We start from the raw sequence: 21,429 nt of genomic DNA, 5'->3' as shown, positions 1-21,429 counted from the left end.
CCCCATGGAACACACAGGGATTCAGCTGGAGGAGCCCCCCTGACCTCCAGATTAATCACCTCCATTTCTCTCTGCATCCCGTGAAAGGTCAGGAGTCTGCGAGGCCCAGGAATTAATTGAAATCCCACCGGTCTCGTTCCAGATCCATACATCATCCCAGGGGAGCGGCTCCGGGATGCGAGGGTGGGGGCACCCCCTCCTGCACCCCCTTTCCGGGGCGCGCGGAGGACAGGGAGCAGCAGATGCAGCGCTCGGAGCTTGTTCTCCATCTCCAGGCAGGGAAATAAATGGATTAAAGTAAACGAAAGCGTCTGCGCTCCCCACCTGCCCCCCCGGCCATAAATCAGCATAAATGCAATTTCCATATTCATGGTATTTATCCAATAACTGTCCTGTCCCAGATTAAACGCGCCCCGGGGAGCACCGGGGCTCCTTATCTGTACCGGGGGCTCCCGGGGAAGAGCAGCTCTGCCGGGGGCTGGGGCGGGAGGGGGCCCTGCTCCTCATCCTCCTCCTGAGGGACTGGAGAGGGGTGGGCTCCTCTCCTCATCCTCCTCCTGGGAGGCTGGAGCGGGGAGTGGGGTGGTGGGTTCTGCTCCTCATCCTCCTCCATCTCTCGCGGCCCCGGCGTGTCCTGGGAGAGGAGCTGGGAGTGGGGGCCCCAAGGCTCGGCAGCGCTCCTGTCCCGCTCCCTTCCCTCTGCTTTCCCCCCTTTCCTTTCTGTTCCTTTCCCCCTCTCCTCCTGGTGCGGCCGGGGGGAGCCTCGGGGTCCCCACAAATCCCCCGCTCCCCACTCCACTCCCAGCGTGGGCAGGGACAGGGTCCGATCGCGCTCCAGGCCCCGGGGGGGGGGGACACACGGACCGTCCCACCCGGCTCCGAGGGCAGGACCAGGGGTGCTGGTGCGGGTTGGGGGGCAGCTGCCCCCCCCGGGGTCCCCACCGTGGCTGGGGACACACGCGCCACGTCTCCCACTGTGACAGGTCCTTGTCAGCCCTAATGACCCGAGTCCGGCAGGGCCCCAGGGCTCGGAGCTCGTTACGGGGGATTTAATGAGGGCAGCAGCAGCCACCGCCGCTGGCTGTTTGCCACTGGCGGTGGCCTCGGGCCCGCGAGGACCACGGGCGGTCCCCTCCACGGCACGGCACTGAGTTCCTCAGAGCCCCCCGAAAACACCCACAGCCCCCTCAAGCCCCCCCAGGCTTCACAGGTCCCCACAATCCCCCCCGCAGCCCCTTCTCTCTGCCCCCAGCAGATCTGGGGAGCTGGGGCAGTGCCCGCCCCCCGCCCCTGCTCAGGCTGCTCCAGCCTCTGGTGGAGGGAACAGAGGAGTTTGGGGGCTCTTGGGCTGTGGGTTAGGGGTGAGAGGCAGCAGGAAAGGCAGATTTTGGGGGGTATGAGAGCCAGGGGCTAAGGGGGGTGCAGCCAGGGCCGGGGGGCTGGTTATGGGGTCCCCTACATGGCACAGCACCAAGCCTCTCACAGCCTTGCACAGCTCTCCCCAGCTCCTCACAGCCCCTCAGAACCCCCCCTTAGATTTGGGGGCTGCAGACAGGGCTGGGGGGTGCTGGTGTCGGGGTCTGTCGCAGCTGCAGAGGTGGCAGGGGGGGCCAGCCTGGCTGTCCCCCAAATCCTGGGGACCGGTCCCAGCTGTGTGGCGGTGCCAGGGCTGGGGGGGCTCAGCCGCGGGGACACTCCAGGTGCGCCAGCCCTTTTTAGGGGGGGACAGTTCTGAGCCTAGGGGTGTCCCGTCTGCAGCGCCTTTGCTCTGAGGCAGCCGCGTCCTTCTCGGCTCCGCAGCAACCTGCGCAAGCAGGAGCCGGAGGGCAGCGGTTAAATATTTGGTAAAGAAGGAGGCGAAAGCAGAATCGGAAAGAACTCGGGGGGGAGGGGGGGGTGGAAATGCGCTGTGACCCCACCCTGCTGCAGAGCGGGGCACACCCCAGGCACCCGGGGGTGGTCGCATCCTACTGGGACCCCGCGCAGGGCAGCGCAGGCCCCACGCCTGCAGTTACAGGGCAGGTGCTGGAGGGGGGCCCCCGAGGACCCCCCGTCCCTGCTGAGCTCTCAGCTGAGCAAACCAGCCCCGCACCCCCCACGGGCCGGGGTCTTTGGGTGATGAGAAGACCCCCTCCTTGTCCCCCTGGCACCCCTGTTTGCCTGCCGTGGTCCGGTGACCCCCCCTCAGGCACTAATCGAGGCAGGGATGAGCTCTGGGGCAGCTCTGGCTCCTGGGGACTGGGGGAGACACCTGGGAGGGTCCTGGGGATGGACAGAGCATCTGGATCAATCCCTGCCCTCCTGCTGTCCCCCCACTGAGTACTGGGGACCAGGGGGGAGACCTGGAGGGTCCTTGGGGAGGGACAGAGCACCTGGATCAATTCCAGCCTGCCTGCTGCCCCTGCTCCCGGCTTCTGACCCCCCCTCCCTGGCTGTGGGATCCATCCTCCCAAATCCTTGCCGGAGGATGAACCCCCCAAAGCCTGGCTGGGGCGTGCGGCCGCCTCAGCCTCTGTCCCCACAGCCCCTGTGAGGTGAACTAAATCCATCCTAATTAGCGCTGATTTGCATGGGGAAATGAAAATTAATCTAGCTTGGCTTTATTGGAATTAGTGATTCCAGTTGGGCACATCAGGCAGTGGCAGACGTCTGGAGGGGCTGAGGGGCTGCCCCCCTCCTCTCCCCCTCCAGCCTGGTTTGGGGTCTCTCGATGGTGACACGAGGGTGCTGGGGAGCATCCACGGGATGGGCTCAGGTGCCTGGGTTGGGCTCAGGCGCCCTCCCAGTGCGCCCCACTCCCTCTCCCAGTACCCCCAATTGTGGGATACAGCAAAGAGCCCTGTTTCCCCCAGTTGTCACATCCCACAGGTGGTTCTGGGCACGGTGGGAGGAGAGCGAAGAGGGGGGATGACACCAGCGCTGGCACCGCTGGGGTGGGAGACGCTGCAGGGACGCGGGGTGTCACATTAGGGGTGGGGGTGTCATGTGCGTCCCTGTATTTCCACACCTGTATGTCCCTGTTCCTGGGCATCTCCACAAGCGTGTTGGCAAGTGTGTGCCCACGCGGGTGCCCAGTGCGCGCCACGCAGGAGCACGGGGTGGGGGCGACAGCGGGGAGAGCTCCGGCCGTGCCCCCTTCGGAGCCCTCTGGCCCCGGCTGCCTCCCAGCGCCGGCGCTCCGGGCCCGGGGGCGGCAGCGGTGCTCATTGTTATGGGGTCCGTGATGAGGCGGCGTGCGCAATTCTCATCTCGCTCATCAAAAATTAACGAGGAGAAAACAGCTGGGCAGGAGCTTGGTCCGCCGCGGGGTGGGGGTATCACGGTGTGACAGGCTGGGGGGCCGTGGGATGGGGGTCGGTGCCTGGCACTTCATAGATCACTTCGTCTTGGGGTGCCCCTCCAGCCCCAAACTGGCCGCATCCCTCTGGGATGGGGTCTCCACACCGCAGGAGGACCCAGTCCATGGGCAGGTTGTCCCCGTGCCCCATCACCATCTCAGGGTCACATCTGGCTGTGTTCCCCTGCCCCATCACCACCTCGAGGACGCGTCTGCCTGCGTGATCCCCCCCAGCCGCCCCTCGGGATTTCATCCCGGCTGACAGGAGCGAGACCTCCCAGCTCCTGCGGCTGCATTTGCAAGTCAACCAGGAGCTGAAGGGCCGGTGGCGGCGCTGGCAGGGGCCACCTGTCCTGTCTACCTGGGGACAGGGACGGGGACGCCCAGGGGAGGGGTGGGAGGATGGGGCGAGCCCCGGCGCGGGGGGATGGGGCTGTTCCCCCCCCCCCCCCGTGTTTTCCCTGGCTGCGGGGGAGGGGTTTGCCTGTCTGGGGGGCTGTTTCCCCCTCCGCGCAGGCTGTAAACACTCAATTAAGCGGGAGCCGCGGTCCTGCCTTCCCTGTCGCTGCGGGTAATTATGTCGGTTTTTCGGTGTCAGGCGCGGCGGGGAAGCACGATTCCAGCTAATTGGAGCAGCAATCCCAGCCCAGACCCTTCCGCAGCTGCTGGTGCTGCCGCGTGACAGTGGCCCGGGGCCCCCCCGGATCGGTGCCCGCAGGATGCCTGGAGCCACCTGGCCCCCGGATCCAGAGCTCTCCCTGGATTCCACCTGTTCCCTGGATTCCATCTTCCCACTGGATCCCACCTGTACCCCGGATCCAACCCTCTCCCTGGATTCCACCTGTACCCCGGATCCTAATCCAACCCCTGGATCCCACCGGCCCCTGGATTCCACCCTCCCCCTTGATCCCACCCTCCCCACCCTTCGGTGCTGCGGGACTGGCTGAAGTACCTGCTGGGTGCTGTCCTATGCTCTGCTCCATGGTGGGCTTGGGTCCCCCTCTCAATTTTTCAGGGATCATTTTGGGCTCCCCAGTCCCCCCAGATCCCTCCGGGGGCTGGGCACACCTGGAAGCTGAGGTGTGCAGAGCTGGGGAGCCTTTGAGGATCCAGGGAAGGATCTGCAGGGAGAAGGGAGCTGCCTATCAGGGTGAGCCCTGCCAGAACTGGGGTCTGGTGGGGGAACCCGGGATTTGGGGGTAGGGGAGGACTCGCTGCCTCCCATCCCAGGGGAGCCGCACCGGGAGCTCAGCGTCTGCCATTGATTTCTTATTATGGAGTTCAGGAAGAAAAATGAGGCGCTGGGGCTGCGGAGCCGCCACTGTGATTTGTTGCCTTCTCAGCGTGTCCTGGCGGGGATGGGAATTGATTTTGGAGGCTCTGGAATCAGTCAGCGGGGCTGGGGTGGGGGGAAATATGGGGGGTGGAGAGGGGACAGCTGCTGGGGGCTCGGCACAGCCCCCAGGATGTGGGAGATGGGACCTCCCGGACCTGCTCGTGGTGGTCCCCACGCTGTGCCGGGAGTGACAGCTTCCATGGGGGGGACAGGTCCCTTTGTTGTTGGGGTCCCTGCCCTGGTACTGGGGGTCCCGGGGCCGCGCGGAGTGGGTCCAGAGAGGCTCACGGAGGGGGGGCTGTAGCTGCAGGAAGGTCCTTGACCCTGCACCAGCTGCAGGAGCAGGAGGAGAAGAATAAAGAGAAGGACCGAAGGAGAAAGACGAGAAGGAGGAGAAGGAGAAGAAGGAGAAGCAGCAGGGCACGGCGGAAGGCACGGCCCCACCCGCGTCCCACGCTGCCGAGTGCCCCGCGGCCGCCCCTTCCCGGTCCCTGTCCGGTGCCGGTGCCCCCGGGCCGACCCCCGCCGCCGCCACCAGAGGGCACCACAGGCCTCCCGCAGGCCCCGGGGCGGCCCCGCGCGGCACCGGGCGGGACCGGGCCGAGACCCGGCGGTGTCCCCGCCGTGCGTGTGTCCCTGCCGTGTGTGTGTGTGTGTCCCCGCCGTGCGTGTGTCCCTGCCGTGTGTGTGTGTGTGTCCCCGCCGTGCGTGCGTGTGTGTGTCCCTGTGTGCGTGTGTCCCTGCCGTGTGTGCGTGTGTGTCCCCGCCGTGCGTGCGTGTGTGTGTCCCTGTGTGCGTGTGTCCCTGCCGTGTGTGCGTGTGTGTCCCTGCCCTGTGTGTGTGTGTCCCTGCCGTGTGTGTGTGTGTGTGTCCCCGCCGTGTGTGTTAGTGCCCCCCAGGGCTGTGTGTGTGTGTGTGTGTGTGTGTGCGTGTCCCAGCCGTGTGCACATCTGATGTGTGTGTGCCTGGGCGTGCATGTCCCAGCCGCGTGTGTCCCTGCCATGTGTATCCATGTCCCAGCTCTGTGCGTGTGTGTCCATGTCCCTGCTGTGTGTCCGTGTCTGTGTTGCAGCCACGTGTCCGTGTCCCAGCCATGTCCCAGTCGTGTCCCAGCTGTGTGCTCCTCTCCGGCCCCACCGGTGTCTTTGTCACGATGAAGGACGAGGCCATTCTGTTTATTAAATTGTAGCGCGGCACGGCGCAGCCCTCGGAGCCGCTGACCCCGGTTATTTATAACGCGGGCGGGGAAATCGTAGCTCCGAGCTGGGGCTTTTCTGTGGAGAATTATGGAAAAAGGAATCGATAGTGCGGGCTGGGGCCGAGGTGGTGGGGAACTGTGGGGTCAGTTCCAGGAATCGCTTCACTGGCATGGCTGAGCTGAACCCCACGGCTCCCCAGGACTGCCCCCAGCTCCCCAGGATCCTCCCTGGCTCCCCAAGACCCCCTCGGCATCTGGGGGGAGGCTTTTGCAGCAGCACTGGGGGGTGTCATGGTGTGGGGGAGTCAGGGTCTGAGGGTGCCAAGAGTCTGGGGAAGTCAGGGTTTTGGGGAACAACGGTCTGGGCGTGTCAGGATCTGGGGGTATCAAGGTCTGGGGGTGTCAGGATCTGGGGGAGTCAGGGTCTGGGGGAATAATGGTCTGGGGGAGTCAAGGTGTGGGGGAATAACGATCTGGGGGGTTTATCAGGGTTTGTGGGTATCAAGGTCTGGAGGAGGCAGGATCTGGGGGTGTCACGGTCTGGGGGGGTGTCCGGATCTGGGGGTGATCCCCGCACCCCGCCGCGGCTGTGGGTCGGAGCTGGGCTCTCCCGGTGCTCGTCCTGCCGCTCCCGTGATTAATGTGGGGAATTAGGCCGGTAATGGCTCTTAAATGACGGTGCCAGTTGCAGGCGCCGCGCCCCGATGGGTGATGGATGGTGCCGGGCCCTGGGTGGGCGCGATCGGAGCCGCGTCACGATCAGGGCAGGAGAGAGGAGGGGGCTGTGATGTCATGGAGATCAGTGACGTCACGGGGCAGGTGTGACATCACACTCCGGCTCAGCGCCACCGACCCCAGGCGCGCGGGGCTGGCAGGGCCGGGGCTGCTCCCCCATTATCTGGCTGTGCAAATCATCACGACATGTCGCGATAGTGCTGCTGGGTGATGCCCATTCGTGCCCCTCGGGGTCACAGGCAGCAGCACGGGATCGCCGGGATCCAGCCTCTTCTCCCTGCTCCAGGGCTGATCCCGGAGCGCACGGAATGGAATCCATCCCGTTAATTCTCCATTTAATTATCGGCTGTTTGTTTATTGTTTGTTTGCTTTACTTGGGATGAATTTTTGATGCTGGTTTCCATCATGCCACGCCAGAATCCGGTGGGATTTACGGCTCTGGAGGGAGCAGAGGCGGATCAAGGGGAAGGGTCCCCAAGGGGTGACCCTGTGTCACTTGGGGGGCACAACCAGTGCGTGCCAGCTGGGAGGGCCAGAGGGGCTGGGGGGGTTGGGGACTTGTCCCAGGGGATGTGGGGTTTGGGAGGGGTCGAGGGGGGTTTGTGACCTTGTCCCATGGGAGGTGTGGAGCCGGGATGGGGACAGGGGGCCATGGCCTTGTTCTGTGTGGATCGGGAGAGATCTGGAAGGGCAGGAACTTGACCCAAGGGCTGTGTGGATGGGGAGGGGTCTGGGGGAGTTGATCCATGGGATGTGCGGGTCGGGAGGGTCTGGGGGAGCTGGAACTTCACCCAAGGGCTGTGTGGATCGGGAAAGGTCTGGAGCGGTTGTGAACTCGTCCCATGGGATGTGTGGAGCTGGGATGGGAACGGGGTGGGGGCTGTGGATTTATCCCATGGAATGTGCAGATCAGGAGGGGTCTGGGAGGGTTCTGTGAATGTGATCTATGGATTGTGCCTGGGAGGGGTTTTGGGGGGGCTGGGGGCTTGATCCATGGGATCTGTGGATCAGGAGGGGTCTGGGGGGGGCTGTGGGTTCAATCCATGGGATCTGTGGAACGGGAGGGTTCTGGGGGGGCTGTGGATTCAATCCATGGGATCTGTGGATCGGGAGGGGTCTGGGGGGGCTGTGGATTCAATCCAGGGGATCTGTGGAATGGGAGGGGTCTGGGGGGGCTGTGGGTTCAATCCATGGGATCTGTGGAATGGGAGGGGTCTGGGGGGGCTGTGGGTTCAATCCATGGGATCTGTGGAATGGGAGGGGTCTGGGGGGGCTGTGGGTTCAATCCATGGGATCTGTGGAATGGGAGGGGTCTGGGGGGGCTGTGGGTTCAATCCATGGGATCTGCAGATCAGGAGGGGTCTGGGGGGGCTGTGGGTTCAATCCATGGGATCTGCGGATCGGGAGGGATCTGGGGGGGCTGTGGGTTCAATCCATGGGATCTGTGGATCGGGAGGGGTCTGGGGGGGCTGTGGGTTCAATCCATGGGATCTGTGGATCGGGAGGGGTCTGGGGGGGCTGTGGGTTCAATCCATGGGATCTGTGGAACGGGAGGGATCCGGGGGGGCCCGTGGGGCGGGGGGGGTGCTCAGTTCCAAGGCTGGGAGCCAGCGGAAGCGCGTGCTCAGGTGCAGGCACGTTCATGCCGAGCCGCAGCATCTCCCATTAATGAAGCACTTCATCACGGCGCCGTGCCAGGGGGGGCACCCAATTCCGGGTGATAAATTCCCGGCGACGGCCCTCGCTCGCTCGCAGCAGCCGTGATTCTCCTTCATCTTGAATAATATTTTTGGAGCGGTTGTAAAATAACCCAGTGCAGCAGCTGCCAGCGGAGCCGCGGGCTCCAAAGCCCCCTCCCCAGGCCCCCCCCGGGGCCCCCCCCGGCCCCCCCAGCCTCAGCACTGGCGATGTCACCTCTGTGTGTGTGTCTCACGTGTGTGACCACGCGGATGCCGAGCAGGAGTGGCCGTGGCCGTGCACGTGTGCGTGTGCAGGGACACGCAGCTGCGCCGCAGGGCTTGGGGGTGCCCCCCCCCAGACCCTCGGGGTGCCCCCCAGGTGATTCCCCCACACCCTTGGGTACCCCCAGGCTCCTGGTTGTTCCCTTGGATCTCTGAGTTTTGTGGTCGTGGTCCCCCTTGTCCCACCCAGATCTCTGAGTCCTCTGCTGGGTCTCTGAATTTTGGGGTGAGGGTCATCTCCAGATCCTTGGGTGCCCCCGTGGATCCCTGAATTTTGCAGTGAAGGCCTGCCCAGAATCCTAGACCCTCCCCTGAACTCCTGGATTTTGGGGTGAGGGTCCCACCCAGGCCCCTGGCCCCATCCTGGACACCTGAGTCCCTCTCAGACCACTGAATTTCGGGGTGAGGCTTCGGTGAGTATTCCCTCTAGACCTCTGAGTCCCCCGTGGACCCCTGAATTTTGGGGTGGAGATTCCTTCCCGGACCCCTGGAACCCCTGGATGAGATCCCATGGATTGACTGGGTAGACCAGAGCCCCCTGGTGTGGGTGGGCATGGAGCTGCCCAGATGTGCACATCTGTGTAGCCCACACGTGTCCCCACATGTTCACGTGTCCCGGGCTTGGCCGCTGTGATTCCTTTCCTTCTGGGCAGGATTTGCGTGTTTTTCCCCCAAAATGCTGGCCCCTAATGTGCCAGGCTGGGGGAGAAGCTCCAGTGGCATCTCTGTGCTGGTGGTTATGGTGTCACCCTCGGGTGGGGCCCGCCTTGGAACCCCCCCCAGCTCCCCGTCACGGCTGCTCCCGAGGGTTCCTGGCACCCCCACGGAACAGGGAAGCACCGTGAGGAATTAAACTCTTAATTACAGTCATTAATGAGCGTGGAGGAGGCTGGGCTCCGTGGGCAGGGAATCCCGTCATGTGCCAGGGGAGCTCCCGCAGGGAATGGGGGGCTGGGGGTGCAGGGTGTCCCAAAACAGAGCTGGGACTGACAGGACCGGGGTCCCCCGGACCCTCTGGACCCGGTGCTCTGGTGCTGGGTCAGCGTCCCACCACGTACACAGATGTCCCTATGCACACACCCCATGGACCCCTCATGCCCCCCCACCCCGTACCCCCCTTCCCCGTGCCCCCCTGGCCGCCCTGGGCAGAGGAAGGTGACGAAGGACACGCGGGCCGTGCCCAGGGCAGGATGCTCCGTCTCGGGGAGTGGCACTTAATCAATCGCATCTCCGATCTCTAATTATGTCACCCGGGGCCTCGGATGTGCCTCAGCCTTCTCTTGTATCCATGGACTCCCGAAAAAATCCTCCCCTTTGTCCTTTAGGCTTGGCTGGAATCGGACAGGGTGGGTGGCACCGTGGTGGGGGGGACCCCACAACTGGGTGGGAGAGGGGAGCATTCCGGGGGGACCCCAAGGACTTCCAAAGTAGGGGCTCACGGGCACGGCTGTGCTGGCACTCGCTGCTGCCATAGCATGACCAGCCCCCCCCTCACCGAGGGTGGGAGTCCCCATCCCTGCTGGGTCCATCCTGCCGCCTCTGGCCGCCCGCTCCATCCCTCTCCCGGTCCTTTGTTGGGTACTAATAGCCGCTTTCCATATGCACGGCAGCATCTGTTCCTGCCAGGGAGATTTGCATCGCTAAATGTAAATTGGGTGTTCTATCATTTATCATAAACGGGAGGGCGGGGGGTGGGGGGGCGGGGGGGCGCGGAGGGGGGCGGCGAACCCCGGCCAAGTTGTCATCGGGAATCACACGGCTCATCCTTCGCCCCGGCACCGAAGTGCGGAGCCACCTGTGATGGGGCTGGCCCCGCGTGGGGAGGGACACCGAGGCCGTGGGGGGACATCGGGGTTCGCACCCAGCGCTCATCGGTCCCCCAGACATCGCGGTCACCCCGGGGGAGGCTGGAAGGAGCGGAGGGCGCCGGGGCTCAGGATCTGATCCCCAGCCTCCTTCTCTCCCTCCCCCCTGGCCGTGTCCCCGGGCCGGGATGTCCCGACCCGCCCCGTCCCTCCCAGCCCGGCTGCAGACGCCTCCCTCGCCTCCTGCCCACCCTCCATCCTCGGTCGGACCTCGGAACCCGCCGTCATCGCCGGACCGATCCCACCCTGGCCATGAAGGGTCCCCTGCGTGGAGGAATGTTCTCCCGGCATGTCAAACGGCACCCCCGGCGTGAGTCACCCAGCCCCCGCTCCCTCCAGGGACCCCTCCATCCCTCCCCTGCCCTCTCCCCCTCCTCGCAGGGACCACCGCGCAGCCCCCGTCCCTCGGGCTTGTCCTTGCCCATCTTTCGCCACATGTCTGGAGCCCCTGGGCTTCCTCACGTCCTTCTCCCTCCATCCCTCCATCTCACCATCCTACCCCCCCATTCCTCCTGTTCTCTGTGTCCTTCCTCAGCCTCCTCTTCCTCCCGCTCCCCAAAACCCTCCTCAGCCCCCCAGTCCCGCGTTATTCCGGCTTCCCCTTCCCACTGTCCTCCCGCACTCACAGCACCCTCCGGGTAAGCCGGGAGTCCTGGGGATCCCCATCCCTCCTTCACCAAGGAAAGGCGAGACCACCCAGTGCTTCCCACCCCATTCCCTCCATCCAGCGCTGGCGAGGGGCCGGGGCTCCTTCACCGAGCCGGGCTGGGGTACCTCAGCTCTTACCCACACCCCAACAGGCGGCTGGTGGGCGAGGGGAACTTCCCCGTGTCCCTCCCCACCCACTACACCCTGTCTGGGGACATCTTTGTCAGAGGGGATGGAAATGAAGCCCCCTCCCCACTCACCCCAGCAGCCCCAGATCTGTCCCTCAAAATGTCAAGCTGAGGGGTTTGGGTAAAAGATGCCTCAGCCCCGGGGCTGGACACTGCCAGGGGAGTGCCAGCACCGTGGGCACAGGCAGGTGGGACCTCCAGGGTGCTTCCCACGTCCTTGGATGGGCAGCACAGGCCGAGGCTCCTGTGTGATCCTCAGTTCCGAATGGGGAGATTTGGGATGTTTCTGTTCCTGCCATAGCTGTGAGTGAGTGACTTGGGGGGCACAAAGAGGACCCCAAACTGGAGGTGTAAAGGCATGGGGGGGGTCCTGGGTTCTTGCACACGGCAGGGCTGTTGCTGGCAGGGGCTGTTGGGGCAATTTTTGTGGTGTCACCCCGCTCCATGCGGTGTCATCCATGCATCCCACACGCTCAGCTTGCTGGGCAGGTGTAGCCGCGCTTTCACCCGGCGATGGATCCTCGGCCGCAGCGTGCCCAGCTGCCTGGCAGTGATGGATGTCCCAGCTACGCTGCACAGCACCGTGGCCATGAGGCACAGCAGCACTGGCAGGCCCAGAACCCTCTGGCACAGCTCGGTGGGCACCGACCGGCCACCAGGCAGAGCCTGGCACCGCGCCCCGCCGCCCACCCGCCTCGTGCCTGGGGGAAATCGGGCTCCACCGCTGGCACCTGCGGCTTGGCAGCCTCCTCCTGCCCCTAATTCTTCCCAGCCATTAATTACCCAGACGGTGTCGGCAGCAGATGGTGAGACGGCCCCCGCTGCCCCGAATCTTCTCCAGCAGCCACAGCAATTCCCGGCGCTGCAGCAGGTTCTTGATTTGCCAGCGCTTGGGCAGCGGCTGCTGCCAGCTCCTGCTGGCACTCGGTGCCAAGGACCATCATCCACTGATGGCCCTGACCTCCTGGATGGGCGCTGGCATCTGCCGGGCGCTCCATCGTTTCAGCCTGGCTTGGGCACGGCACTGCCGAGCAGGAGCTGGGCCGTACTGGGGACACTGGGAGAGGATGGGGGGGTCCGGTGGGGAGCAAAGGCTGGGCAAGGGGACACAGCTGTGCCCCCTTCCCCATGCAGGTCATGGAGCTGCTTGGCAGCGAACAGAGGGCTCGGACTGACCCTTTCCATCATATTTTCCAGTCGTGTCCCCCCCCTCCCAGTGTCATCCCAGTGGGGAAACTGAGTCACGGAGCGGTGGGCGTTGAGTTCGGGGGCACTTTCTCAGAGCTGCGGCTGCCGAGCAGAGCTGCGAATCGAGGCAGGTGCTGGCGATGCGGCTCCGCCGGCACCGCTCCCGTTAATGGGCAGGACGAGGCTCCCTCCCAGGGGCACGGGCTGGCGCCGCGCTCATTACGCTGCCCGCGTCCTCCCCGGCGCGGGGGCCGCGGCAATTTGGGGGAGGTCAAAGCCGCCTCGGCTCGGCTCCGATTGAGGCCACGTCGCTCCGGGCACTGGGGGATTGGCAGCGCGAGCGGAGATGAGGAGATGGAGCCAAGGTGCGCTGGGAGCCGCCGTGGGCACGGAGCGGGGGGTGAGGGGGCCTGCTGGCAGGATGAATGTGGCGGGGTTGGGGTCACTGAGTGCCCCCCAGACCCGCGCTGGACCCCCGGCTGCTCAGCCCCCGCGTGGTCCAGTCCAGCCCAGTAAGATGAACTGGACCTCCTTGTCTCGTGCTCTGTCAGGAGATGGTGCAGAGGGGGTGCAGAGCCTGGGGGGCTGTGGAGGGACAGGGACCCTGTCTAGGGTCACGGAGTCGCTCGGGGACAAACCTTGCCCAGGGCCGAGTACCTCAGGGAGGAACCACGAGCCGAGGCTCAGCCCTGAGCAGCGGCACTGGGAACACTGGGAATGCTGGAAATGGGGTGCTCAGCACCCAATCCTTCAGGGAAGAACCACAAGCCGAGGTTCGCTCTGATCAGGGGCACTGGGAACGCCAGGAATGGGGTGGCCAGGACCAAATCCTTCAGGGAGGAACCATTAAACTGAGGCTCAGCCCTGAGTGGAGGCACTGGGAACATTGGGAATGCCGGGAATGGGGTCCCCAGGTCCTCAGCAGCGCCAGCGCTGGGCAGCCACAGGCGGAGGGGAAGTGATTTCTCATTCCAAATCCAATTCCTCTCCAACACGAGCCGATTTTTCTCTCCCTCTTTTAATTCAGTCACTCAAGCTGACAGCTACACTGTGTACCGCAGCCCGGCTACAGGATTGCTCTGCCATATTCCCCCTGTAAATCTCCCGGCGTGTCAGCTCTCCCTTTCACTCTCCAGTCCGCCTGATAAATATTCATTTTATTGGGGTATTTTTCATTTCTCTCTCTCTCTCTCTCTCTCTGCAGCTCGTTCCCCTCATTGGCTTCATCAGTGTGGGCCTGGGCAGCGCGGTCCTGTACCTGCTGCGGCTGGCGCTGTACAGCCCAGACGTCAGGTACGGGTTGAGGTGCCCTGGGCACCCCCGGGGCACCCCTTGGGCTCTCACCCCACACCCCCAGAGCATGGGGGGGCTCAGGCCAGGTGTGGTAGCAGCTGCTGGGGTGCCCACACACAGCTTCATGGTGAAGGATGGGGGGGAAAATGTGGGTCCAGAGGTGCCCAGAGGGAAGTTGGGGGGTTGTGTCCCCTCCCCTTGCCTTGGGGGGATGGGGGGAGGGCCCCTCCAGCTCCAGGCGCTGGGAAGGAGGTGAGTGGGTGAGAAGGACGTGGGTGAGAGCTGAATGTGGCTGATGGCAAGGGACAAGAGTGTGGGGAGGGTGGGGTGGAGGGGAATGGGAAATGGGATGGATGGTTGGAAAAGGGAGCGGGGGGAGGAAGGGACAGACAAAACCAGCAGGGAGGGATGAGCAGAGGGAGAGGTGTGAGGATGATGGAGAGATGGGATGGGTGGTGGGGAAGGTGGGATTGAGGGGGGAATGGTCAGAGGGATGCTTGGAGAAGGGACAGGGAGAGAGAGAGAGAGAGGGAGGGATGGACAAAACCAGTGGGGAAGAATGAGCAAAGAGCAAGGTGTGAGGATGGATGGATGGATGGATGGATGGATGGATGGATGGATGGATGGATGGATGGATGGAAAGAGGGCTGTGGAATCCCAAAGGATAGATGGGCAGGACAGCTCCACGTGCTGGGGTGACCAGGCTGGTTTTCCCATGTCCCCACTGCCCCCCACCTCGTTTGTAATTGTTTGCTCCCGGTAAAACCACTCATGGATTTCATCTGGCACCAGCTGAGCTCAGCTCCACAATTAGCAGATCCAGGACACCTTGGCAGGGGGGTGTTTAGGGGGGAATAACAGCCCCCCCATGCCCCAAACACATTAATGCCATTAAACAGCTCCGGGGGGGCTGTGTTTGCTGCACGGCCCCCCCTCCATCCCCCGATACAGACACAAACATTTTCCCAGATGGAAAATTCTGCTCTTGGCCAGCACCAGTGGATGGGGGGGGGACGGGAGAAGGGGGGAGGCAACATGAGCTGCTCTCTCCAGGGACCCCATCCCATGGCTCCACTGGCCTCCCACAGCCCTCCCGGGACAGGAAGGGACGTGTCCAGTTTGGGAAGGTGTCAGGGAGAACTGGGGATGGTGGTGTTGGGGCTGGGGGGCTACAACGGGGTGGGGGGTCTCTCCCCCACTCCTTACAGGCGCTGATGTCCCTGTCACCCCTCGCAGCTGGGACCGGAAGAATAATCCTGAACCCTGGAATAAGCTGAGCCCCACAGACCAGTATAAAGTGAGCACTGGGTGAACTGGGGGGCTGGCAGTGTGGCGGCGGGGAGGTAGCCACATTTAGGGCAAAACACCGAGTTTGTCTCTGGAAGGGGAAAGGGGGGATCAGCCCTGGAGCAGAGCCCCCCAACTCCTTGGGCTCCAATTTGGGGAGGGGGCTCTCTGTGCCCCCCCCATGGCCAAGGCCAGGCTGCAGTGACACCTCCCTCCCTTCTCCAGTTTCTGGCAGTTTCCACTGACTACAAGAACCTCAAGAAGGACCGTCCCAGCTTCTGAGCCACCTCTGGGACGTGCTGGGCTGGCGGGGGAGCCCACCCCTCCCCCAAAAACTCCCTCACGGCCCCCCCAGCTCTGCCACAGCCACCACACACAGCTCCCACTGCTTCCCCAGCACCCCCAAACCGCGTGGTCGTGCCAGCCCCCCCCAATAAACCACGTCCCCGTGGGTGCCCCTGCGCCCCTCACCTCGTGACTGTAATTAACTCATAGGACAGTAATAAATTAATGGGGGGGGCAGGGGCGGCAAATGGGATTTTTTTATGGTTTCCCAGAGCCAGGAACGCAGGAGATGTTATCACCCCCCCGGGAAGGCTGGGGCGGGGGTGGGGGGGGGGGGGGGGGGGGTCGCATCCTGCTGGAAGCAGGACAAGCCCTCGGATGCTGTTTCCGCTCTCCCACGCTCCAGGATCGCCCCTACCCCGGCCCCTGAGGAGAGGGAAGAGCTGGGAGGGGTGCAGCGGTCACACCCACACGTGGCAAGCGATGTCCTGGATGCGTCTGCACCCCCCCCCCCCCCCGGGGATACGTGACACGGGGCAGGGTGCAGCTGGTGCCCATCTGGGCAGGAAAAAGGGGGGAAAGATCCAAGCTATGGCCCCCACACTCGACCCCACAGCTCAGCATCACCCCCTGCCCTCAGAGCCCACCGGGGAAAGCACCAGGATGGGGACACTGAGGCATGAGACCTCCCCCCTGCCCCGGGTCTCCTGGCATGGTGCTGAGGGGCTCCAGCGACCCAACCCCCACCTCCCTCTGCCCCCCAGCACAGCACCCACACACCTCCCAGGCTCTGCCCCCACGTTTATTAGCAACCCCTCCCCATAGAAAAGTGCAAGATGAGGCTGGAACAAGCGGTGCCCCCCCACCCCAAGCAGGGGCTGGGGGGGTCTCTGTACCCTAACACTGAGAGCAAGACGGGCGTGCGCCGCCCGCACCCCGGGGATGCAGCACCCAGAGGTGATAACGGGGAAGAAGGGGAGGAGGGAAGGCAGAGGGTGGGTCTCAGCCTCTCCCTGTTCCCCCCAGTGACCCCAGCCTGGCAGGAGGGGTGCCCCCCCCTCAGTGGTCGCTGAAGCCGGGCATGGGGAAGGCACGAGCGAAGGTCTCGACGCGCTGGCGAAGGTTGCTCAGGCGCTGCTGCGTCTCTGAGTCCTGCAGCAGGAAAGTCTTGAAGTCCTGGAGCTTACCTGGGGGGTGGGGGGCAGCAGGTGAGGAGGGCGGGACCCCACAGCAGCCCCATCCCTTCCCAGGTACCCCGCGATGGGCGCTGGCACCGGTGTGGGGAGCAGGGCTGGGACCACGAGGGGAGCAGGGCTGGCACCACGAGGGCAGCAGGGCTGACGGACACCCAGGAAGAGGGAAATGGGGGGAGACCCCCCTGTCGCTCACTGGTTTTGCTCTTGACGTCCAGGGCCAGCGTGATGCCCTCATCGATGAACTCCACGACCTTCTGGAAATCCTCCTCACGGAATTGGCGGGAGGTCAGCGCGGGGGCACCTGAGGACAGAGCCCATTAGGGATGGGACCACTGTGGGGGCACCAGCCCCACAAGGAGCTCCCAGAGTCCCAGTCCCCTCACTGGGGCTCCCCCAGTCCTGGTCCCCATGGGGTCTTGCCCCCTTTCCGGGCCAAAACCGGCTCCGAGTTCCCACTTGAGTCCTCAGAGAAGGGGTGAAACAGGGTGGGGATGCTGTGGGGTGAAAGCCTGGGGACCCCCCACCCCAGGGATGGACCCTCGGTCCCTCACCGAGGCGCAGCCCCCCCCGGCGTCAGCGCGCTCTTGTCCCCCGGGCACGTGTTCTTGTTGGTGGTGATGGAGACGAGCTCCAGCACCCGCTCCGCCCGCGCCCCATCGATGCCCTTGGGCCGCAGGTCCACCAGCACCAGGTGGTTGTCGGTGCCACCTGGGGAGCAAAGGAGAGGGGTGAGGGACCCCTGAGCACCCCCAGACCCCCATGCCACCCCTTTCCTGCTCTGCAGTGCTGCCTCTGTTCCACCTCACCCCCCCAATCCCCCTGCACTCCCCACTGCTGCCCCGAGACCGAGCGGGGCCACTCGTCCCCCATCACAGCTCACCCCTCTTGTCCCCCAAAGCCGCGGGGCTGAGCATTACCTGACACCAGGGTGTACCCGCGCTGCAGCAGCGCCTGTGCCATGGCCTTGGCGTTCCTCAGCACCTGCTGGCAGTACTCCTGAAGGCCGGGGGAGCTGGCCTGGCAGCGGGGAACACCCCATCAGCACCGGGGGGGCCAGGTCACTCCCCCGCCCCGAGCCCCCTATCCCAGCACAGACCTGTTTGAGGGCCACAGCCACAGCAGCAATGGCATGGTTGTGGGGTCCCCCTTGCAGGGAAGGGAACACGGAGAAGTTGATCCTGTCCTCGAGGTCGTAGAGGGTCTCCTTCCCTGTCTTCTTATCCACGGAGCGCACGCCCTTGCGGTAGAAGATCAACCCCGACCTGGTGGCAAGAGACGCTGGCACCGCTCCTCCCATGGGTGACACCACCCCCATGGTGGGGGACGAGTGGCCCCGCTCATCGAGTGGCAGCTCCATCCTCATGGGGGGAGTCCCAGGGGTTCCCGAGGGGTCACAGCCTCACCTGGCGCCGCGCAGGGTCTTGTGCGTGGTGCTGGTGACCACGTCCGCGTGCTCGAAGGGCGACGGGATGGCCTTGGCCGCCACCAGCCCGCTGATGTGGGCCATGTCCGCCAGCAGGTACGCCTTGACCTCCTCGCACACCTGGGGACACCGCGGTCACCTGCTGGCCCCAGACCCCCGTCCCCAGCCTCAGGCCCCTCCCCACGTACCCTCTTGATGCGGGCGTAGTCGATGAGCCGGGCGTAGGCGCTGGTGCCCGCGATGATGAGCCGGGGACGGAAGAGCCGCGCCGTCACCCTCCAGCTGGGCGTAATCGATCAGCCCAGTGGCCGGCTGTGAGGGGACAGACAGACAGACAGACGGGTCAGTCAGTCCAGGGACAGACAGACACAGAGACAGACAGAAAGATGGGTCAGTCAGCCCAGGGCTGGATGGACAGACAGACAGAACTTGGTCAGTCAGCCCTGTGGCCAGCTGTAAGGGACAGACAGACAGATTGGTCAGTCCAGGGACAGACAAGCAGGTCAGTCAGCCCAGGGACAGACAGACACACAGGTCAGTCAGCCCCAGGGATGGCTGCGAGGGATGGACAGACAGACAAGAGAGCTTGGTCAGTTAGTCCAGAAACAGCCAGCCTGGTCATCCTGGGAATGGACAAATGGACAGACAGACAGACCCCTCTGCCCCCTGCCCTGAGCACAGCACGTCCAGCTGAGCCCTGGGCATCTCCTGTGGCACTGGGACACGTTGGGACATAAGAGGAGACAGAGGGCAGGGGTTTGGCAGAGCAGCTCGGACACCTCGGGGACACCTTGGGGACACCTCGGGGACACCTCGGGGCTCACCCCTCAGCTACAGACCCTCCCTTCCCCCAGCTCACATCAAGCTTGTAGGGCATCGACTCGAAGAAGATGGAGGTGGCCGAGATCCTCTTGACGTCGGTCATGTACCCGTGCGTGAGGCTGCAGGGAGGGCAGGGGGTGAGGCTGGGACCCTGGGGGGGCAGTGGCCCCCAGGCTGCCCCCCCCAGCTCCCCACGTACTGGCCCCCGTCGGGCAGGTCCAGCCCCATCAGGCGGTCGTGGGGCTGCAGCAGGGCCGTGTAGGCGGCGAAGTTGGCCGGGGAGCCCGAGTAGGGCTGGACGTTGACGCCCCAGCGCGTGGGGTCCAGGTCGAAAGCCTCCAGCGCCCGCTGCTCGCACAGCAGCTCGATCTGATCCACCACCTCGGCCCCCCCGTAGTACCTGGGAGACAGGGTGGGGTCACCAGGGGCTCCCCACTGCCACCCCCCCACCCGACCCCATGGGGTGCAGAGGGCAGCCCCCACTTGGGAGTACCCAGTCCTGCCCCGGGGCTCCCCTGGGCAGCTGAACCCCCAACGTCCCCCCAGCCCACTCCCCTCTTTACCTCTTCCCAGGATACCCCTCCGAGTACTTGTTGTTGAAGCAGGAGCCCAGGGCTTCCAGCGCCGCCCGGCTGCAGAAATTCTGGGGGGAAAAGGTGGATGGGAATCGGAGCAGCCAAACCCCCCCTACACAGGGGGTCCCCCAGGCCCGTCCCCACCCATGCCCGAGCCCCCCGGCCCCCACCTCAGAGGCGATGAGCTCCAGCCCCCGGCACTGCCGATCCTTCTCCTTCTGCACCAGGCTCCACATTTCAGGGTCACTCTCGGCCAGGCTCTCCTGCCCCGTCCACCCCGGCACGTGCCCGGCGGCGGGCGGTGGCGGCAGCGGGGGCCGTGCTGTGCCCGCTGGCTGCCGGTGCCCACCCGGCCCCCCCATCGCTGCAGGGTCTGTGCAGAGAGGGGGGGACAGGCTGTGACCCCTGGAGCTGCCCCAACCTGTCCCAGGACCTGCAGGTGACAGTGACAGGAGCAGCACCCCGTGTTCTGTCTCCAGTCACCGGTGTCATCCCGCAAGGTGGGCGCATGGGGACCTCAGGGACCCCACAGGGCACGTGGAGACTCCTCCACGGTCCCCCCAAGGCACATGGGGACCCCCTCAAGCTCCACAAAGGGCACACGGGGACCCCCAAGGACCCGTAAGGAACATGGGCAACCCCCAGGAACGTCACAAGACACATGAAGACCCCCCCCCGAAGCTCTCCACAGAATACACAGGGACCCCACAAACCACATGGGGACCTCTCCCAGGTTCCCACAAGGCACAAGGGGACCCCCAAGACACACGGGTACCCCCCCAAGCTCTCCACAGGGTACACAGGGACCCCACAAGTCACATGGGGATCCCCCAAAGCTCCCATAAGGCACATGAGGACCTCCAAGGACCCCACAGGGTACATGAAGACCCCCTCAAGGTCCTCACAAGGCAGACAGGGACTCTCCCAAGGCACCTGAGGATCCTCCCCAAGTTCCCCACAAGGCGCTCAGGGATCCCCCCCCCAAGCTCGCGCGCACACCCATGGGACCCTCCCCTCGTTGGACCCGGTGCTACCGGGGGGCGGCCGTGTGGGGGACCCCCTCAGAGTCCCCGTGCACAACCAGGGGGGCCCCCAGTGCCCCCCTCAGCCCGGTGCCCGGTGCCGGGTGATGTAACCGCCGCCGCCCCATTGCATCACCCGCGGGGCCGCGGGCACCGGGCAGGGGCCAAGGCCGGTGGCGGTGGCTGTCCCGGCCCCGGGGACTTTGGGACGGACGCAAAGTCCGCGGGGGGGGGGGGGGGGGGGGGGCGGGGGGAGCGGGCCGGGGTGGGGGAGGAACACCGGCATGGGGGTCCCGGTGCCCAAGCGGCCCAAGCAGGAGAACCGGGATGGAGTTGAGAGCCCCGGGGGCGATGGAGGGCGGAGGAAGGGGGACACACGGGGAGAACGACGGGGCACCGGGACATCCCCCCCCCGCCAGCGGGCACCGGGACCCCCCCACTGGGGACGGGGACACGCCGGGGACCCAGACCCGTGCGTGCACCGGGGGCTGTGGCACACTGTGGGCACCGGCACCCCTGAGAGCACCGAAAGACCCCCGGGGACCGGGACCCCTCTGCGTTCCGAGACACCCCCTCCGAGCACCGGGACTTCCCGTACACCGGGGTGTCCGCCCCCCCACCCCCCCCCCACCGGGTACCGGGACCGTCCCCCCGGGCACCGGGACCCCTGAGAGCACCGGGAGACACCAGGGACAGGAGCGCCCGGTGAGTACCGGGGGATGCGGGAAGCGGGGATCCTTACCGGGGACGCTTACCGGGAACCGGAGACCTCCCCCCCGCCCAGGGACCGGGCCCCGCTCCCAGCCCCGAGGCTCACCCTGCCCAGACGGAGCGGCCACATCTCTGTCCGCACTGCACGTGGGTCCCGGCCGGGTCCCGGCCCCGGTCCCGGTCCCGGTCCCGGTCCCGGCCCCCGCCTGGCCCCGCCCCCACGCGCGCGCTGCCGGGAGGGCGGAGCCACCGGAGCCCCGGGGCCGACGGGAAACTGGAGGTCCGACACCTCCCCACCCCTACCCCCCCCCCCCCCCAAACCGGGGTCAGCCGGGTCCCTGCACCCCACCCCCATCCCT

The 21,429-nt window shown here is 65.3% G+C and overlaps 2 protein-coding genes across 3 annotated transcripts; one reads left to right on the top strand and one right to left on the bottom strand.

Annotated features, from left to right (window-relative positions):
* Positions 1-10,380: 10,380 nt before the first annotated feature.
* On the top strand, positions 10,381-15,506 carry NDUFA4L2 (NDUFA4 mitochondrial complex associated like 2). Of its 2 annotated transcripts, XM_048327615.1 has the most exons (5): positions 10,381-10,742; positions 12,056-12,060; positions 13,661-13,749; positions 14,986-15,046; positions 15,262-15,506. In XM_048327615.1, the coding sequence occupies exons 1-5, from the start codon at positions 10,685-10,687 to the stop codon at positions 15,316-15,318; spliced, it is 270 nt and encodes an 89-aa protein (XP_048183572.1). In that variant the 5' UTR covers positions 10,381-10,684; the 3' UTR covers positions 15,319-15,506. The 2 variants fall into 2 exon arrangements, with proteins under 2 accessions (XP_048183572.1, XP_048183571.1); XM_048327614.1 differs by lacking the exon at positions 12,056-12,060 and having other exon boundaries at positions 10,498-10,742.
* A 599-nt stretch (positions 15,507-16,105) lies between these two features.
* Positions 16,106-21,272, bottom strand: SHMT2 (serine hydroxymethyltransferase 2). The gene is given in 15 exon segments (XM_048327526.1): positions 16,106-16,508; positions 16,711-16,818; positions 17,069-17,084; positions 17,086-17,225; positions 17,435-17,534; positions 17,614-17,779; positions 17,921-18,060; positions 18,129-18,215; positions 18,217-18,252; positions 18,800-18,881; positions 18,962-19,162; positions 19,326-19,405; positions 19,508-19,630; positions 19,633-19,710; positions 21,177-21,272. Coding segments are annotated over 15 exon segments (1,509 nt in total). The 5' UTR covers positions 21,201-21,272; the 3' UTR covers positions 16,106-16,380.
* Between the last annotated feature and the right edge of the window lie 157 nt (positions 21,273-21,429).

The sequence above is a fragment of the Corvus hawaiiensis genome, chromosome 24, assembly GCF_020740725.1.
Source record: "Corvus hawaiiensis isolate bCorHaw1 chromosome 24, bCorHaw1.pri.cur, whole genome shotgun sequence".
In the NCBI taxonomy this organism is placed as follows: domain Eukaryota; kingdom Metazoa; phylum Chordata; class Aves; order Passeriformes; family Corvidae; genus Corvus; species Corvus hawaiiensis.
Note: the sequence above shows the minus strand (reverse complement) of the source record. Positions and strands in the feature narration are given on the sequence as shown.

Coding starts and splice junctions, on each gene's coding strand:
- NDUFA4L2 (XM_048327615.1), top strand. CDS start 10,685: ATGAAGGGTCCCCTGCGTGGAGGAATGTTCTCCCGGCATGTCAAACGG. Junction 13,750..14,985: donor CTGTACAGCCCAGACGTCAG/GTACGGGTTGAG, acceptor CACCCCTCGCAG/CTGGGACCGGAAGAATAATC. Junction 15,047..15,261: donor GCCCCACAGACCAGTATAAA/GTGAGCACTGGG, acceptor TCCCTTCTCCAG/TTTCTGGCAGTTTCCACTGA.